Source organism: Corapipo altera, unplaced genomic scaffold (genome assembly GCF_003945725.1).
Source record: "Corapipo altera isolate COAL_440 unplaced genomic scaffold, ASM394572v1 319, whole genome shotgun sequence".
Classification (NCBI taxonomy): domain Eukaryota; kingdom Metazoa; phylum Chordata; class Aves; order Passeriformes; family Pipridae; genus Corapipo; species Corapipo altera.
Genome location: NW_020885069.1, coordinates 101441 through 119176, shown reverse-complemented (window position 1 = coordinate 119176; position 17736 = coordinate 101441). Strand labels below are relative to the sequence as shown.

Here is a 17736-nt window from a genome sequence, read left to right as displayed (position 1 = left end):
AGTGACCTCTTTTCAGGGTTGTGCTTTATTTAATTCTTTAAACCAAATATTTCACAAAACAGTGCCACAAAAGCAGGCATCAAACACTGTCTGAAATGATGGTTTAGCTCAGAAACATGGAAATGGATATCTCCTTAAAGAGCCAATCATAAACCATTTACTTCTAATCATAAAAAGTACTTTTTCAGTTTACAGTTTGAATGTAAGGGAGGTTCAGAATGTTTTACATTATATGTTGTTTATGAGCAAAAACTAAGTTTTCCTTCTGAGCTTGCCTGAATTAACCAAAATTTATTTCAAATTTTCTACCTATCATATCAATGGGAATTTGCTTTTCAATGACATGCTCACTTCTTACTTATCTCAAAAGTCAGACTACAAACTCAGGCCCTTGAAAACACAGCACAAACTTGGATTGTTCTCTCTAAATAGAAATGAAGTACATTAAGTGCACACTTAATAGCAGAAAATATTGTTAAAATATAAAGAAAATTATAGTACATGAAAAAAATTCAGAATTTCTCTCAGTCCTTTATTGCAGTATGTTACACTATTTTTAAGCATTACTCAGACTTCCACTTTCATAATTCCAATATGATATTTATTTCTGGAAATTAATGTTGATCATCCTAAACGATTATTTGCCTGAGAATGCTTAGATTTGTAAGGTGCATCCAAAACCAAAATATTGTATCTGTTTAGCAATACATTTGAATAATAGATTTATTTTTAAGGAACTAGGAAAGTCTGTTTTATTTCAATATCCTTCAGGTTTAAGAACAGATATTCTAGTTTTGCCTGTATTAACCAATTAATTAATATCAGTTTTCTTTCAGTGATAAACCTTCAGCCAAGAATAGTAAAAAAGTTCTCATTAGTTTAAGTACATGATTATTTTTCATGTCACATGCTGTTCTGGACCCTTTAAGCCTTTAATGAGGAAAAAAACTTATAAAACAGCAAAACCTTGTTTATTTATTAATTTAAGAGCAGCAACAGTAAAGTAACTAAAAATAATTTGTGTCACTGTGGCTATCTGTAAACAAAACCAAAAATAATCACTGTAAGAATACACACTAGAAAACTGCTTTGACCTTATAAACATGCATTTTTATTTGAATGAAAAAAAAAAGGAACAGCAGTTTAGTTATGTTGATATACGACTAGAACTGAATTACACCTTCTCTTATCTGTATCACTTCCCAAACATTATTTTATTGTTCTTTTAAAGCTCCTCATAATCACATGGTAGTTTTCAAACCTTGATGCTACATTTATATTCTATTGTGCTCACTGCAATAACTAATACTTTACCACTGGAACTGCTTTCTCAACATCAAGAGCTATTATATAGGAGTGACCTGTTAGATGTCTTTGCAGTAGTTTAAAATACTAGTTATTTGTTGACATTTTGCCTATATATTAGCATTTAGGCAGTTTACTCAAGTAAAAAGTGCCTAATACTTAAAGACATAATTAATAAGTAAATTTCCAAGGTAACTGAGAATGCAAGAATAAATTTAACTTTGATATGTAAGTCACAAGAGTTTGATGGTTGTGTAATAACTTCCAGTGTGTGAATTAGTTAGATTACAATACGTTTATACAAATAAATTTGATTAATAATTGGTAAATTATACATTTCAACGGATCACTCTGTTTCAATAGCAAATTTAATACAGATTGAAGAACTCAAAGGTGTAACAGGTTAATTAGGCAATAAAATGTTCAGCAACATAGTTAGCTGCATTCTGCAGCCATTCAAAGTTTATTAATGAACTATGAACCAAATCAGATGATTTAACAGTTAAAGGGCAATGAAGAGACAATTCTTCAAAATTCTCCCAAAATATCAACTTAATATTTGCTGTGCATCTTACTTCTTCCAAGTATATAAACACTGAATACAAAAATGCCGTTAAAAGTATTAAATAACTTTGACTAATTTGGCAAAGATTTACTATTTTCATAGTAAGCAGTGGTCAAGTACTCACAATAATTACAATGTGTCAGATGACTTATACTGAACACAAACAGGACTTGAGTGGATCCAGGGACATGGAGTTGCTTTGGAACTGTTCCTGACATTTTTAAAGGAAGTTTATACCAAGTAACAGGTATTTGGACTACAAGCATTGTCTTAAGAGTACCATTATCCAAGTTTTACTCTACACAGGTTTCTTAATTTTGAGTATATTTTGCACATTTTCATTATCCCCTCAAAAATTCAGTAAGATACTATTCCTACTAAAGCTAGATCTTGCTGAGACAAGCTTTTCGGTAAAGAACTCCGACTGGTCAGTGTTACATACACCTGGACATTTCACAACTGTTTTAATTAGAATTTCCATATTAAATAGAAAAAAAAGAAAAAGATTAATCATCCTGAACACACTTGCTGTGAATGTGTAAATGGAGATGGGTAGCAGCTGTTACAGACTTGTGACACACTAAACATGAATTAGCAAATGCATTCAAAGAAATCAAGGATACACTGGCATAAAACAGGTCAGGACAGGTAGAAAGCAGTCACGACACAAAAATTGATTAAAAAAAAAATGTTTTACTTATACCTACTTGCACATCAGGAAAATGAAAGTTGTTTAAGCCCAGTTTCTTGAATATCTTTAAAATCAGGGAATGAAAGGAGGCACATAAGTGTAAAAGTATAAATGCTAGGCGCACTTCATGACTAACTGAAAACTAGATTATAAGGCAAGTCAGGGATCTCAAAACTGTTAAGTAAAAGTACAACAGCATAAGAGAGGTATATTTGAACACATTTTTTTTAATTTTTAAATTTAATATTCTAAAAACAAAGTCACTATGCTTAGTCTTATAACCAATCTTCTAATAATTCTGAAACAAACCAACAAAATAATTAATAAAAGAAGAACTGAAGTTAAGGAGGAAAACATAAAGGCAAGAGAGCAGAATCTTTTCCTAAGAGAAATAAAAAGTTATTTTTCCTCATATTTGGAAAAATAATTTCGAGGAAAGAAGACATCAAAACTGAGGGGAAAAAAAACAGGTCAAAAGATAAACAGCTCTGAAATTACTAATAAATAAAGACTTTGAATAAAAATTAGTGTCTGAAAGAAGAGTACATAGAGTAATATTAAAAAAAATTAAAGGTGAATAAATAAACGTGAGGTATCTGGCACTCACTTGAAAAAGAGGTGGGCAAGGGATTGTTGCCATATCCATAAATACCTTTCCCAGTTCAGCAAAAAGATGCACTGCTATCTGTTAAAGTGTCTTTTCTGAAATTCCCCTTTTTCTGTGTTCCATAATTTTAAACCCTGCTGTGACCCATGAAATTTCCTGGAATCTCATTTATAAATTTGTTTGCAGGTACAGTACATAAACTTTTTTTTCACACCTATTTTTTGTTATTAGCATTCTGTCTCCTCTATGTCTGCACCTAAAACCAACCTAAATATTTTCTTAGAAGATGGTGTTTAACAGGATGTAAGTCATATATTAGTTTTGTAAGAAAACATACATTTTCTAGTACTCCAGCCATAAAAACCACCTACCTCCAAGACCTGTTTCCAATCTCCTGCAGAACACCTTTTCCAGAATCATAAATGTACTCATCTGGAAGGAAAGACCAGGAAGGCGATGATAGGGTGTTGCCTCTTATATGACGGGAGTTGGAATGCCTGGAGCTCTGTTTTGGGGTAAGGGATCAAGGAAGAACTCAGGGAGCAGGAAGGAGCCTCACATTCACAGGTCCTGGTCCTGGTCCTCAGGAGGAATGTCATCAACCCCACTATTTGCTGAAGGGACAACACAGAGATCCAGGAGATTCCTGGGGTATACTGACAACAACTTCCTAACACAGCAATCTCCAAGGCACTCCATTGAACCTGATCCTTAGAAACATGGAAGAACTGCCTGGGAATGTGAAGATCGATGGCAGCCTGGCTTGGCTTCAGTGACCATGAGAGGGTGGAGTTCAGGAGAGGGGGAGGAATGAGGCAAAAAGCAGGATCACAATGTTGGACTTCAAGAAAGAAGTCTGTGGGACTGCTTGGGACATGGGACACAATCCTAGAAAGAAGGTTCCAAAAGAGCTGGTCCCTACTCAGGGATTATCTCCTCCAACCTCAACAATGGTTCATTGTGACAAGCAGGAAGTCAAGCAAAGGCAGCAGGAGTCTTGCATGGGTGAACAAGAAGCTCCTCACTAAACTCCAACATAAAAAGGATGTGGAAGCACTATCTTCAAAAACAAGGAGGCAGACATACCCAAGTATGCATCCTGGTGTATATGAATTTGTGTGATATATGGGTCCAATATATTAAAAAAAAAATGCAAAGTAACATGCAATATTAATCACAATAAAAATAAATTTCCTTCATATTAAGAGGGAAGAAACAAGCCCAAAACCTCACGTTTACCTTTCCTGTCTTTATGTAACTGCACTTTAAGTCTTTTCCTCACAATTTGAAGTTGTACAATTTAAATGTGACATTTGTACAGCTACTCACATAAAAAGTTCCCCAAATATCAACAGTTACAGAAATAAATGTAATAACACCTAACACAGCAATGATTTTATTGAAGTTATCATCCCTTTAATCCCAGCTGGGTGTTATTGCATGACCTAGTGAAGTTTCTTTGGATCATTATGTGCTGATCTGTCAATGTTTTCTTCAGTATAAGCTTCCTCTCTTACCTTTCTAAAACACCACTTAAAAAAGGAGCCTATCTGACCTGCTTTTTTACACCCAAAACTGTTATTTGAAGTGAAATTACAGTACTAACCTAATTCATTTCCAATCACGACTCTCTGCAATAACAGTAATAGTGCTAAATATAATAAGCACATTAAAGTAACTTTTTCAATAAAAATTTAGAAGATTTTTCCCTAAAAAAAAAAATGGCAGAACAGAAACAAAGGTTTCCAAAAGAAAATGGTTTTGGTGTTTTTAAAACAACTATAGATTTGTTAAGTTAGAAGAAGTCAGTTGCCAAAAGAAAATAAAAATTTTATTTCAAAAAGAAGGATCACACCACATCAACAACATTGTTCTTTAAAAAACCAGCCTGCTTAAGTTCCAGAAAGGGATGATGATGGGAAAAAATGTGTTTAACCACAACTAGAATTTTCCAGCAGCAATGCAGTATTTCTTCAAATGTGACTGTGTGGTAAATCAGAGAAACAGCAGAGGAAAAGTATGATCCAGTTCTTAGTGAATCATCCAAACCAGTTGTCTGCAGATAGACCAAACATCAGAAGTCTTATCAGCTTAACAATCTGTCAAAAGAATCAAGTTCCTACTCAGAGCATCAGAACCCAGTCACAATCTTCCCTTCACAAATTAAGTGTTCCCTCACTGTTCTGCAAATAAGAGAACATCACCTACTAAGCAGAAATGTTCATTTCACTATTGATGGATTTCCACTGTAGTAAAAATTGGGGTTTAGTAGTTTTAAAATGCAGCCTTTGTTCATTTCTATAACATACTGTAATGCGGCTACAGCAAAATTTCAGACTTACAGGATTAAAATGACCACTAATTCTGCATTATAGTCAAAAACATTTATTACCTACTAGCTCTAAATATCTTGAAAATATGCAGCACCTCACATCTAGAGGAGCTGGTGTTAAAAGTTGGGATGAACATATATATATGACCATGTGATCAAAAAAGCGACTGACACATCAACAAAGAAAATATAAAAGTTCAGACATACATTTGCACCTGCTTCTTTCCTGTCTAAAACAAGCAAGGAATTATAAGGCTAACACAGTAACTTTATGGTTGCAACACTGCACACAAGTCAAAACCCCTAAAATTACACTTCCCACAGCAATTTTAACTCAGCTCCAATTCGTAAGCAAAGAAGTTAGAAATAAAGTATGTTATTTTGCCTCTTAAATACTACAAACACTGAATCAGGAATGTGGGAATCATAACTCAAATTTTACTAGCTTATATGAATTCAAGATCTCAAAGAGACCATTGCATTAAATATCCAAATAACTCTGTAATACTAGTTAATACCAATTTGTTTATTCTATTTATGAACCCACTGCTGCCCCTTTACTGTCTCTGGTTGTTGTAGTAACATATGGAAACAACATTAAGAATGTGAAAATACTATGTGGTCTGTTCAATCCTGATTTTTTAAAAGCTAATTTTATTTAGATGAAACACAGAACTTTTTACTTTTCAGTTTTACACAAGTACAAATGTGGCAATGCTCCATTGTCATCCATTGGTTAAATGCTAACACTATACCAAAGACTTGGAATTCTGCCTCTCATGATTAGGAATAATAATTATCACTATTAGTTACAACTCTTCCAACTCAAGCCATTCTCTGCTTCTATGATTCTATATCAAAAAAACCCTGAAAGCATATTTTATTGAAGCAATTTTGTGACAACAAAACCCTGAAAACACAATTGTCATCCTTGACTGAGGCAGAAATCAGTAGAAAAAGATGAAAAAAAATTACTGGCTTAGCTGACAAAGATTAATGAAATCTTCTCTAAGAACTAAGCATAATAAATTCACAAAAAAGAAAAGAGTCTTATTTAAATGTGAGACCTTGTTAAAAATGCAATTAATTGACTGGCTCTATTACCTCCAAAGCAGCTTTTGAGAATTCCCTTTGTCACAAGTGCTGGAAGTCAGTTAATTAGTAAATATAAAGGTGAATGAAATTATGCATGTTCATGTAAAAGCCAGTTAGAACCACTTCCTGAGGCCTTTGTTTTATTCATTATACTCAAATATTAACATAGCAATTTCATTTAAAAGGAATTAAGTCAGCGCACACCTACAGCTTTGGATGCCAGAATCAGTTCTGTTGGAAACCTTATCCTGAGAGTTCCCAAAGCCATGCCAGAGTCACCACTGCAGTCTGCTTTTAAGCTTTTCAAGTCAACAGCACTAATATCCAGCTGTTTCTACTGGGAAAGGAAAAGTCAGCAAGACAGACATCTGTACTAGGGAGCTGCCAGATCTGCTCAGTGTGTGGCCACAGGTGCTGACCCTCGTGTTGCAGGAGCCAAAGAAGCAAGACAAAAGAAACTTCAAGCTGTACTAAAAAGACATCCAATATTCAGGTCTCATGAAAGCAACTTTAACAGTCAGCTCTCAGAAGCATGACTAACTTTCCTGCTCTGATTTGATTCTGTCTGTATCCAGAAGGCAACAAGAGGAAGCGCTCGAGCATTTCTACAGAGTAAGTTAAAGGTTATGACTCTTTTATTGCTGTTTTTGAAAACTGTAGTACCTGACTCAAAGAGTTATGACAGACTGATACTTGTAAACCCCAGTAACATATCCACTATTTAAGTACTTCTGCTTGAACAGCACAGTAAAAGTATTAAAACATCAAATCCACTAATTCTATTGTTCGTGATGATCAAAAACATTAGCCAGTATCAGCAGGTTTTTAAGAAAAATCAGGAGATTTTTAAGCAACTTTTATATCATAGCTAAGCAAACATTTCTTTCTGTAAGATGTTACACATATAAAATGAAAAATCAGTACTACATGATTTTATTACTGTAAATCCTAAGATGTACTGCCACCAGGAATTCAATACTAATTACTAGAGCAACCCAAAAGTAGAAAAAGGAAACAATGCAGTAACAATTAAAAACCATCCCCAGCAGCAAAAAAAATTAAGTGAAGCTGAATTACCAACAGAAACTTCCGAAATGTTGAAATTTTGTTTGACCTGCTATGACACTGGGAGATGACTGAAAATTTCAATGGAAAATCTGTCTCGTATGTGAGATTTCATACATGTATTTAATGAATGATGTTAACTTTAACAATGGAAGCAATTTTAATTACATCGTCTAGCATCTAATTACACTTTACAGGGTTTTATTATGCAACACAAACTGGTCCATATTCAGGTTAGGTGACACACCACAAATAACTGGCTATTTCAGAACACCCTAAGTCACGCTGTTAAACACATTCATCATACAAAGTGTTTTTCTTTTCATCCATTTTATGAAATATATCGTAAGAAGGATGAGTGATCCCAGTTACAATAATGTACTTAGGCAAGAGAGGTTTTAAACCTGTATTCCCAGTAATGTCAAGAATCAGACTCTGATCTTAAAACCTTAGAAATTCTTAATTTCAAAGGGCTTTGGAGCAGGCCTATAGATACTTAAAAAATATTTGTTGGACATAAACATACTCTATACAAAACCCCCCTGAAAAACAAAGTAAGATACTACAAGAAAGAAATTACCTGGAGTGTCTTGTAATGATCTTGATGTGGTACTTTTTCTTTTTTTTCCTTCAGGAAATCCATTTCTAAAACACTATGTTTTTCCAGCAAATATTCTAACTCCTATAATGTTTGCAAAATAAAATACATGAAATTACAAACATTTGAGGATTGTGAAAACACAGATTCAGTTAATAATTCCAACTAATTTAATTTCTGAAGTGCTGTGACACTTTATATCATAATTTACACAGAGATTAAGGGTTGTGCAAGAAAACTATCATTGTAGTTTTTAGATTCAGACAATATTTTAAAGAAGTTTAAGGTACTTAAAAGCCAAGGTATGTCCTATGTATGAGGAATGTCCTGTGGGAAGCGGTCAAGGTCACTGGGATTGTCTGGGAGAGAACGAGATTAAGGGGTGTCCTCCTCACTCTCCACAGCTTCCTGAGGAGAGGAAGTGGAGAAGGAGGTGCTGGTCTCTTCTCCCTGGTATCCAGTGACAGGATATATGGGATTGGCTCAAACTGGCATCAGGTGAGTTTTAGACTGAACACTGTGAAGCATTTCTTTACCAACAGGTGGCCAAGCACTGGAACAGGGTTCCAGAGATGTGGTCAATGCCCCAGGCCTGTAAATGTTTCAGAGGCATTTGGACAATGCCCTTAATAACTTTTGGTCAGCCCTGAAGGGTTCAGGCAGCTGAACTTGTTGTTACAGATCCCTTCCCATTGCAACTATTCTATTCTAGTCCAATTATTTCCACATTTTTAGTATCTTGCTCTGTCTTTCTGCACTTGAAAAACAGCATATTAAATGTACTGTTAGTAAATGTTTTCACTAAAAAGGCAGAAATCCTATGGCATACACAGATCTCTATCTCCAAAATTAATAAAATCTTAAAATATTCTGGCATCTTGCAGAGAGCCAATCTGGAAGCCTGCCCAACATGAACCAAGAGAGAGCAAGGAGAATAACACTGCTGACAATAAATTTCAAAATTGTTCACTATACAAAGAGCTAAAGATCTTTTATTTTTCCTTAATGCAGCCATTGTTCCCACTAAACTCATTCCTATTATACATAAGTTGTTGGCACTCTTTCAATTGCTCCAGAACAACTTCTTGAAGCTGTACAGGAAGCCAGTATAGAAACAAACGACCTGCCAGGCCAGAGCACAGCTATTCAAACAAAGGCACAACTGAGAGGGTCATAAGTAGGACACAAAGAGCAGGTCTGCTTAGTTCAGCCCTGCTTTGGGACAAAATCATAAACACAGTTCAAGAGATTATAAGTCTCTGATTCCACTGTAGAGATAGAAACAGATTATGGAATACCTCTTCAATTCAGAGTTTAGCTCTCAACCTATCTCCTCTTACAATCTGTATTCATCCTTCTCTCCCAATTTCCCTCTATACACTTAATTCCTAGCAAAACCAGCCCATTGCAGTCCTCCCCATCTTTGGCTCCAGTTCCTCAACCTCACTGTTGTTTCCAACAAGCTGTTTCCTCCTTCCCCAGCAAACCTTGAGAGCTATCAAGAAACAGTATTAAGAATGGTAGAAACTAAACTCACTCTACCACGCCTTAGTGACCTTTTGCCAACTCAGATGTGTCAGACATAACACTGCTTGGTGCTCTTACTATATTCCTGTTGGAAGGAATATGAAGAATTTAGCTACAAGAGCTCCCAGAAAAAAAAAAAATCAAAACAAAACCACATGGCTCCATGTTAAGAACACTTGTCCATTTTTTTTCTTTTATTTTTTTATCCCTCAAAGAAAAAAAAAAAAATCTTGAAACTTCAGAAAAATTTAGCCTAAAATAGACACCAGATGGGAAAAAAAAAAGGAAGTCCTATGTTCAGTTCTGGCCAGTCTCTGGAGCGTGTCCAGGGACAGGCAATGGAGCTGGGGAAGGGTCTGGAGCATGAGTCCTCTGAGGAGCAGCTGAGGGAGCTGGGGGGGTTCAGCCTGGAGAAAAGGAGGGTCAGGGAAACCTTCTCACTCTCTGCAACTCCCTGACAGGAGGCTGCAGCCAGGTGGGGGTTGGGCTCTGCTCCCAGGGAACAAGTGACAGGATGAGAAGAAACGGCCTCAAGCTGTGCCAGGGGAGGTTCAGGTTGGACATTAAGAAGAATTTCCTCACGGAAAGGGTGGTCATGCATTGGAAGGGGCTGTCCAGGGGGCTGATGGCATCACCATCCCTGGAGTTGGTAAAGGAAAAACTGGCACTCAGTGCTCTGGTCTAGTTAACAAGGTGGTGTTTGGTTAAAGGTTGGACTCGATGATCTTGGAGGTCTTTTCCAATTTTAATAATTCTATGATTACATGATTCTAAATTGGGTCAATTTCTCTGGATTTTGGCTAATTTCTACCAAAAAATGAATTTCAAATCTCTGCCAGCTCCAACCATATTTTAATCCCATACAAATGTCAACTGTTCTAATTAAAAAAAAACCATACCTTTTTAATTTTCAATTTTTCTTCTTCAGCAGTGCAAAGCTTGATTTCTAGGTTTGCAACAGCTTGTTGAAGGCAGCTCTTAGCTTCATTTGTTCTCTGTGTTTCAGCATCAATCAAAGCAGTGGTTGATGTAACTAAAGTCTTGCCTTCAATTACATTTGAAGAGGTGACTGGAATATCTGCTTGAATCTAATTCACAGGAGAAAAGTGAGTAATCTCAGTACATCAGGTTTACAGGGAAACAAATTCTCCTTGGATAAGTCACTCCATGCTTTCACCCAATGCAGGCTGCAAACAGCAGTCACAGAAAGGGAATAAAAGGGGGTTTTATCTCATCTTAGGGATAGATTAACAAAATAAGAGTAATTGGGAGATGTTTACAACATTTAGTTAATGCTATCTCAGTAAAGTGTAGAAGCACAAGAACTGAAACAGAGGTTTCTAGAATCCACAATGTAAACCAGATGAAACACTGATAATAAGCCTATATTTTCAGAAAAGCACAAAATAAATTAGGTGAGGTTCAAAATACTTTGTGGTATAATTAAAAAAAGCCAATGCTTTTTTTTTCCCCTCTAAAAAAAATAATAAAAAGGAGGGGGCAAAAACTTGTTTATTTTGCAGCCAAGAACTTCAAAGAAAAAAGCTGGTAAATTAATTCAGCTGCCACTTTTTCAACAATTTGAAAGCCAAACACACTTGAGATTTGGGCAAGGGTGGTAAAAGGAACATCTCAATGTGTTTATTAAAGAGAGGTTTGATTGATCTGATTTAATCCACCTCTCTAACACCTTTTATCTCACTCAGATAATGTATTGACTTTTCAATAAATAACTATCAAAGAATTCAAAGAAAGTAACAAATAAAAACAGCTGAGATCTTGACTGCACAGGAACACATAAGAAACTGAAGTTTGTGCTCTGAATTCTCCTTGGCAAAGAGAAGCCAAATGTGCTAATTCTATTTCCGAGTTTGGCATTGCCAAAAATTGTGAGCGCAGAACCTAAAATGGTGAAGCTTTTTTATTACATGAAACCAAAAGAGGCCCTGGAGATACAGATATAAAAGAATACAGTTCTCCTAACATTCCCCTCGAACAGGTATAAGAATATTTTATTATAATTTTATGCCCACCGTTTTCCTTCTTGTTTAATCCTAAGTGTAAAGTCTGATCTCTAAAATAATGTTAAAGGACATGCTCTCAACTCCTCCCTTTAGTAAAACTTGTTAATATATTTTTTAGTCTGTACTATTTCCTGCACTAAAGAGAGACTTTATGAAACCATGGATGTGTCAGTAGCTGAACAGAACAAGACAAGAAAAATTGAAACATGGCCTACAACTAGAATTTATACGAATACTTAGAAGTAAAAAAGTTTATTTCTTATTTTTCCGTAAGATTACCCAAGTAAGTTAATTTTTAGTTTTAAAAAATAAATCTTAGTATTCTGGAATATCCCAAGTGCTCTTTCCAGAGAACACAAAAGTTAAAATTGCTGGCCAAGCTCAAAGAAGAGAGGATGCAGGTTATTCACTGTTAGCCAAAATCAAAAAGGGTAGGACTAGGACCTGTGGTGGCTAAAGGAAAGCATATCTTGGTCATTCTACCAGTATTAGAAATTTACTGATCCAAACTCTGTCAGAGAGGCAGAAGAAGAGCCTTCAACACAGAAATTTACTGTGGCTGGTATCAGTCAAAAAAATTAAGTAAACGCTCCTTCCTCTCAAGAAAAAAATTCACAACTTTTGGATTTCTAAGAAAATTTCTTTGACATCATTTGCATCTGGGCACATCTCTTTGCTTTTTATAGGCTTTCCTCAGAACATTAGGCTGGGAACAAATACAAAACACTAACTAATTCATTCCTAAGACTGGACAATTGGAGCTGTACTAGCCACAGTCTTTCTGGAAATGTAAACATACAGATGCTCCTCAAAGGAAAAAAAAATACTCAGTTTAAGCAAAGCAAGTATTTTGTACAAGTTCTCTGTATAGTTCTAAAGAAATACTTATAGATGGTCAGACAGTGGAAATCTGACTTAACGGTGAAATTCAGTTTTCACCATGAGTAGCCCTAGATTGATGAGACTACTTGAAGAATAAGAAGCAAAGGAAGGTTTGCAAACTAGCCCAAAGTATTGATTAGTTCACAATGAGGCAAAAGCACTTTTTAATTCAAGTATGTACTACTATACATCCTGAAACAAGGAAGTTTATAATCAACAAACTTGTTCAAATAGGTGCCACTGCAATCAATGGCAATGAAAGATTCACTTGAGAGGGTAAATCTATATAATTCTCATCTGTAGCAATCCAGCATTCCTCTGCTAATCTCCAAGCAAAACTTTATTTTTCCTTCCCGTGCTCATCTAATAGTTAAGTCAAAAACTAAAACACTTTTACCCCCAAAAAAGAAACAAAGATAATTTTTCAGCAGTAGTGCAGCCACAAGGAGAGATTAAGATTGCACAACTAGGATAATGTCAGATCACACAAAAAACCATTTAAAAATCAACTTTAAAATTAATGGGGGAAAAATAAATTAAAATAAAATAAAAATAAATTTAATTATAAGTAAGTAAAGATTAAATGTTAATTCTCTAATCCTAAAGTCACAAGAAAACATACAAGTATGGTATATATGTAGAGCTATAGTCTTTACAATTTTAACAGGAACAAACTTTTTTGAAAGAACCTTCCTAGTATTGTTTCCTACATGCATGCCTAGCACTCTCAGCATGCCTGTAAGTTTTAATAACTCTAACACACTTGTCTCTCTTACAGTTCATACCAAAGTACAGTGCAGTGTCTCCCAGTTGTAGGTCTTATAAACAATTTTAAAATTATTTTACTTCAAAGTCTTCACCACAGAAATCCAAGGAGCTTTTGCCCTTAGAAGGTATTTCAAACTAAATGTGCACAGAAGAGATACAATGCTAACATATTAAATACGTGAGTTCCCATACTGAAGCTCAAAAGTTGTGAGTTTACCTGTTCTTCAAGAACAGCTGGATTTATCACGCTGTTGGTTGTTTGAACAGCTGTTGCCACGTTATCACTTGACAAAATGAATGAGTCAGAAGGAGCCAGGCAGGAAGAAGGCACAGAGTGCTCCAGAAGAACATCAGGAGATCTATGGACTTCAGGTACTAGAAATAGAAAGCACACACAGTATGAAGAAGCACTCAAAAATTAACTGTGCAACAAGTGTAGTCATACTAATGTAATGTTATGTACCTCATATAATCTAATTGCACTGAAGAATAATTCCATACAAAGTGCCTGTGGTTTTGAGTAATATCAAGTTGAGGACATTCAGAATCGTAGTCACACTAAATTTAGACTTGTAATTTACACAGAGGTTTTAGAAGACAACTGCTATCAAAAGGATCCATTTAAACTTTGTTTCTTTCAATTCACACAACCTTTCAGCTTCAGCATGATCTTTAATCAAAGTCAAGTGTAAAAACCATGCTTATAGTTTCCTAAGTTTCATAAGTTCTGAATTTAAAAAATCTTCAACTGTCTTAGAAGACACAAACAAACCAAGACACACTTAAAAAAAACTTACCAAGACACATGATAAAGCAGTTTTATATGTTATAAGATATAAAAAGATAACGAGGTAAATAACTCTCTAGCTAATAAAACTTCAGTGGAATTAATACTGGACTGAGAGCTCTTCCATACCAATTTCCAATTATGCCATAAAAATCCTGAACAGTGGATCATCATTATCAACCCAGCACAACAGAAACTTGAGCACTCTTATGAAGGACATAAACTAAATAGACTAAATAAACAGAAAGGAGAAGAGAAAGTTTGGCATACATTTTTAATTTCACAGCAAAGTCCTGCAAACTTTGATATGTTCAGCTACAGGTGTACCTTTGCAGAAGGCAAAAAAAGTATATGCAATTGTTTTAGGAAAAGCAGCTCACATCATCAATACAACTCTGGTAAAATGTGGAAGATGCCACTAGCCAGGACAAGGCTCAACCTCCCCATATCACTGTTGAATGCTGCACAAGTACACAGCACAAACATTGGCCTAAAGGACAATTCAAAAGGACACATCAACCTGTGGATCCAGTCCTATCTTCTTTACTCTCCAATTCTAGGATTCAGGTATAACATAGAGGAACATGCAAACCTTGCCTACTAAAAAGAAAGAAAATGGACTATGAGGCAGAAAAATATCAGTATGCTAATTGCAGTGATAGTAGATTGGGACATATGGCCAAAAAAAACCCCCAAAAACCATCAAAAAAAAACCACCAAAAAATCACAGTGCAGCAGAAAATGGAAACTTGGCTGAAAGGCCTAGAGGACAGTACAGCAAACAGAAGAGGAACCAATTTTGGTAACCAGAACCAAAAAACAGATCTGGGACACAACTGCACCTTTAACAGAAAACTCTTCCTCAGAATTGGAAATGGGACTTTTTCAGCTTCCTTTATGCACTATATCAGTAAAACTCCCCTCCCGATCCAAATGTCTGCTTTTAAAGGCAGCTTCTCATAACAATTACCTACCCTGTTAGTTCAAGTGGCAGTGAAGTGACATAAATAATCTTTTTGTTTCTAAACAAACAGTAAAGTCTGTTTTATGCTATCACTTAATACCCTGAATCTCAATTTTAAATCAATCCCCATCTGATGGAAAAACAACTAAAATAATGTACCAGGCAATTTCTCATTGAGCAGGCAAGCAATCGATTCTCTTACTAAAACTGTCAACTCACATGGAAACCTGACATGACACTGTTCCTTTGGATGTCAGTGTTCACCCTTTAGTGAGGATCACCATAGCTCAGGCATAGTTCACATATAAACAATTTATCACAAAAGTAAAAACAGAAACTGAGACTGGGTACATATGAATAATGGAGACTCACTGAAATTAAAACTTTTGGTATTCACATATTTTGAGGTATCCAATATTAGACATAAGACTCCATTTTTCAGGTAATAATCTGGAATCTTCTACAATCAAATTGAGTTTTCAGGGATTCTAGTTATAGCAATGAATGCTTGGCAACTTGACGGGAAAAAAAAGAAACAAAATCTCCACCTCTTAAGTTGTCAAAATGAAGCCTAGGAAATGAGGAGTAACAACTGGTGACCACCTCTGAACACTGGGGTTTAAAATTTTAAACTAAATACATGACCTTGCAGAAGACAAGAAAAGGTGGCAACTCTCCATGGTATCAATCAAACATCTTTTTTACAAATCCTTCTTTTCATTTTTCAGCAATGTTAACTATTCATAAATTAGACATTCCTAGAATTACACGTGCTACGGCTGTAATTCAAGCTCTCTTAATTCATTCCTCTTGTGTATATACTGGTGAATTGCATTAGCATTTTAGTACAGCTCAAAATTCGCTTATAGAGACGACCCCTAAGTCATTCCTGCTCACCACACCTTAGTTACCAAAATGGAACAGTTTCACAACCCCTGAAACAAAAACTTGCCTCTGATGAAGCTACCTGATTGACTCCAACAGCTACTGGGAGTTCAAGCCCACAGGACCAGGCTAACACCACTCTGCAACAACACTCCTGAAGCACATCCAACATGCATATTGGCTTTTCAGAACCACTTAAAGGATCCTCTCCTCTTCAGTGCTGCTCCACTGCTATGACACACAGTCATTCTGATCATAACAACAAAATACTCTTACACAGTACCCTGCCCTGGTGTGATAAATCTCCTCTAACTTCTTCAGTAAGCAAGTCAAAGTCTGATAGTCCTGAGGAAATTCAAAATAAACTTATTGTTCATCGGTCAAATTGGCTTTAGAAATAATCTCTGATTTCTGCCTGCACATTGAGAAATACCGCCACAGGCTTCAGTGCTTTGGTTTATAACTTAGAAACATCAGATATGTAGGAAAGTCACGAGATGAGTAACGTACTCCTCTTCCAGAGAGTTCACAACATCTTGTGTGTATATAATGGCATCACACCTCGAATTTATCAAAATCATCTCAATGGTACCATAATATATTTGAATTTTTCAGCAAACCTTACCGAGAAATTTCTGGGGTAAGACAAGAACATCTTATATATAAATAGCTTGGGCAGACAATTCAGTTATTTCCGTTACTAAAAACATTAATCTACAAGTCAATGCCTAAGAAGCATTTCGACCAAGACTATTAAAATCTTGCCTCTTGCAATAATTTAATTTATTCACAGCAACATTTGCATGAAAAAGTCATCTAAAGATTTTGCAGTAATAAAATATTCTGAATAAAGGTGTTTTTCTTTTAATTTTGACAAACTTAAAATACCTTGGTATAACTTACCTTAAGACTTCTCTGTCACTTACAATCATACAAAAAACTTCTGTGTCAGTACAAATAATCTGAATTCTACACAGCTTCTAAGATTTAAAATAGACTTCATGAGGCAGACACTGCACAGTTATATTGGATTTAATTTACTAAGCACATCCAAATATGCTAGTGAATTGAAGAAGTAATAACAGTCAAAATGACAAGATGAATAATAAAGCTATTTGAAAAATATAGTTTTATCATTATATGTTTTCCTTTATTTCAGTGACACATAAAGGCAATTATTCTGTAACGGATGAAAGTCAGTAGTGCCAGAAATAAAACAATAAAAACATTCTAAGAACATGACTTATGGAGAACTCATATTGAGAAAAATTCGTGCCTTACTTTGTATAATTTATTCTGCACAATAATGCAACAGCAGGCACAAATCTTTAGTTCTTGAACAAATAATAAACTGTGTTGGTTTCCCCTCTAATGTTGCTAAAGTGATGTTTCTCTTTGTGAAAACAGCAAAATCTAGACCCCAACAAAATCAATTGCCAATCAGTAACATCTCCTCAATCTTCTAGTTCTACTGATATTGTACATCGATGAACTTACATTAATTTCTTAAAATCCATATGGGTCACAGGCATTTGTATAAATTAACACAAGTAGCTCCATAATGTTTCTACTTCTTCTTGAGATAAAGGTTATGTAATGTATTTTTTAACTTTATAAACTGCTTAAGTAAAAAAGACGATT

At 35.2% G+C, this 17736-nt stretch overlaps 1 protein-coding gene across 3 annotated transcripts in view; it reads right to left on the bottom strand.

The window, feature by feature from the left end:
- Positions 1 to 17736, bottom strand: part of CCDC91 (coiled-coil domain containing 91) — a 118328-nt gene that overhangs the window by 73879 nt on the left and 26713 nt on the right. For all 3 annotated transcript variants that reach the window (XR_003531938.1, XM_027669178.1, XM_027669179.1), the window contains exons 4-6: positions 13677 to 13834; positions 10685 to 10873; positions 8241 to 8342 (exon numbers count right to left, since the gene is read on the bottom strand). Coding sequence is in view for 2 of the 3 variants with exons in the window: in XM_027669178.1 (XP_027524979.1) it covers positions 8241 to 8342; positions 10685 to 10873; positions 13677 to 13834 (449 nt within the window). In the remaining variant the exon portion in view is untranslated. The remainder of the gene's footprint in view (positions 1 to 8240; positions 8343 to 10684; positions 10874 to 13676; positions 13835 to 17736) is intronic.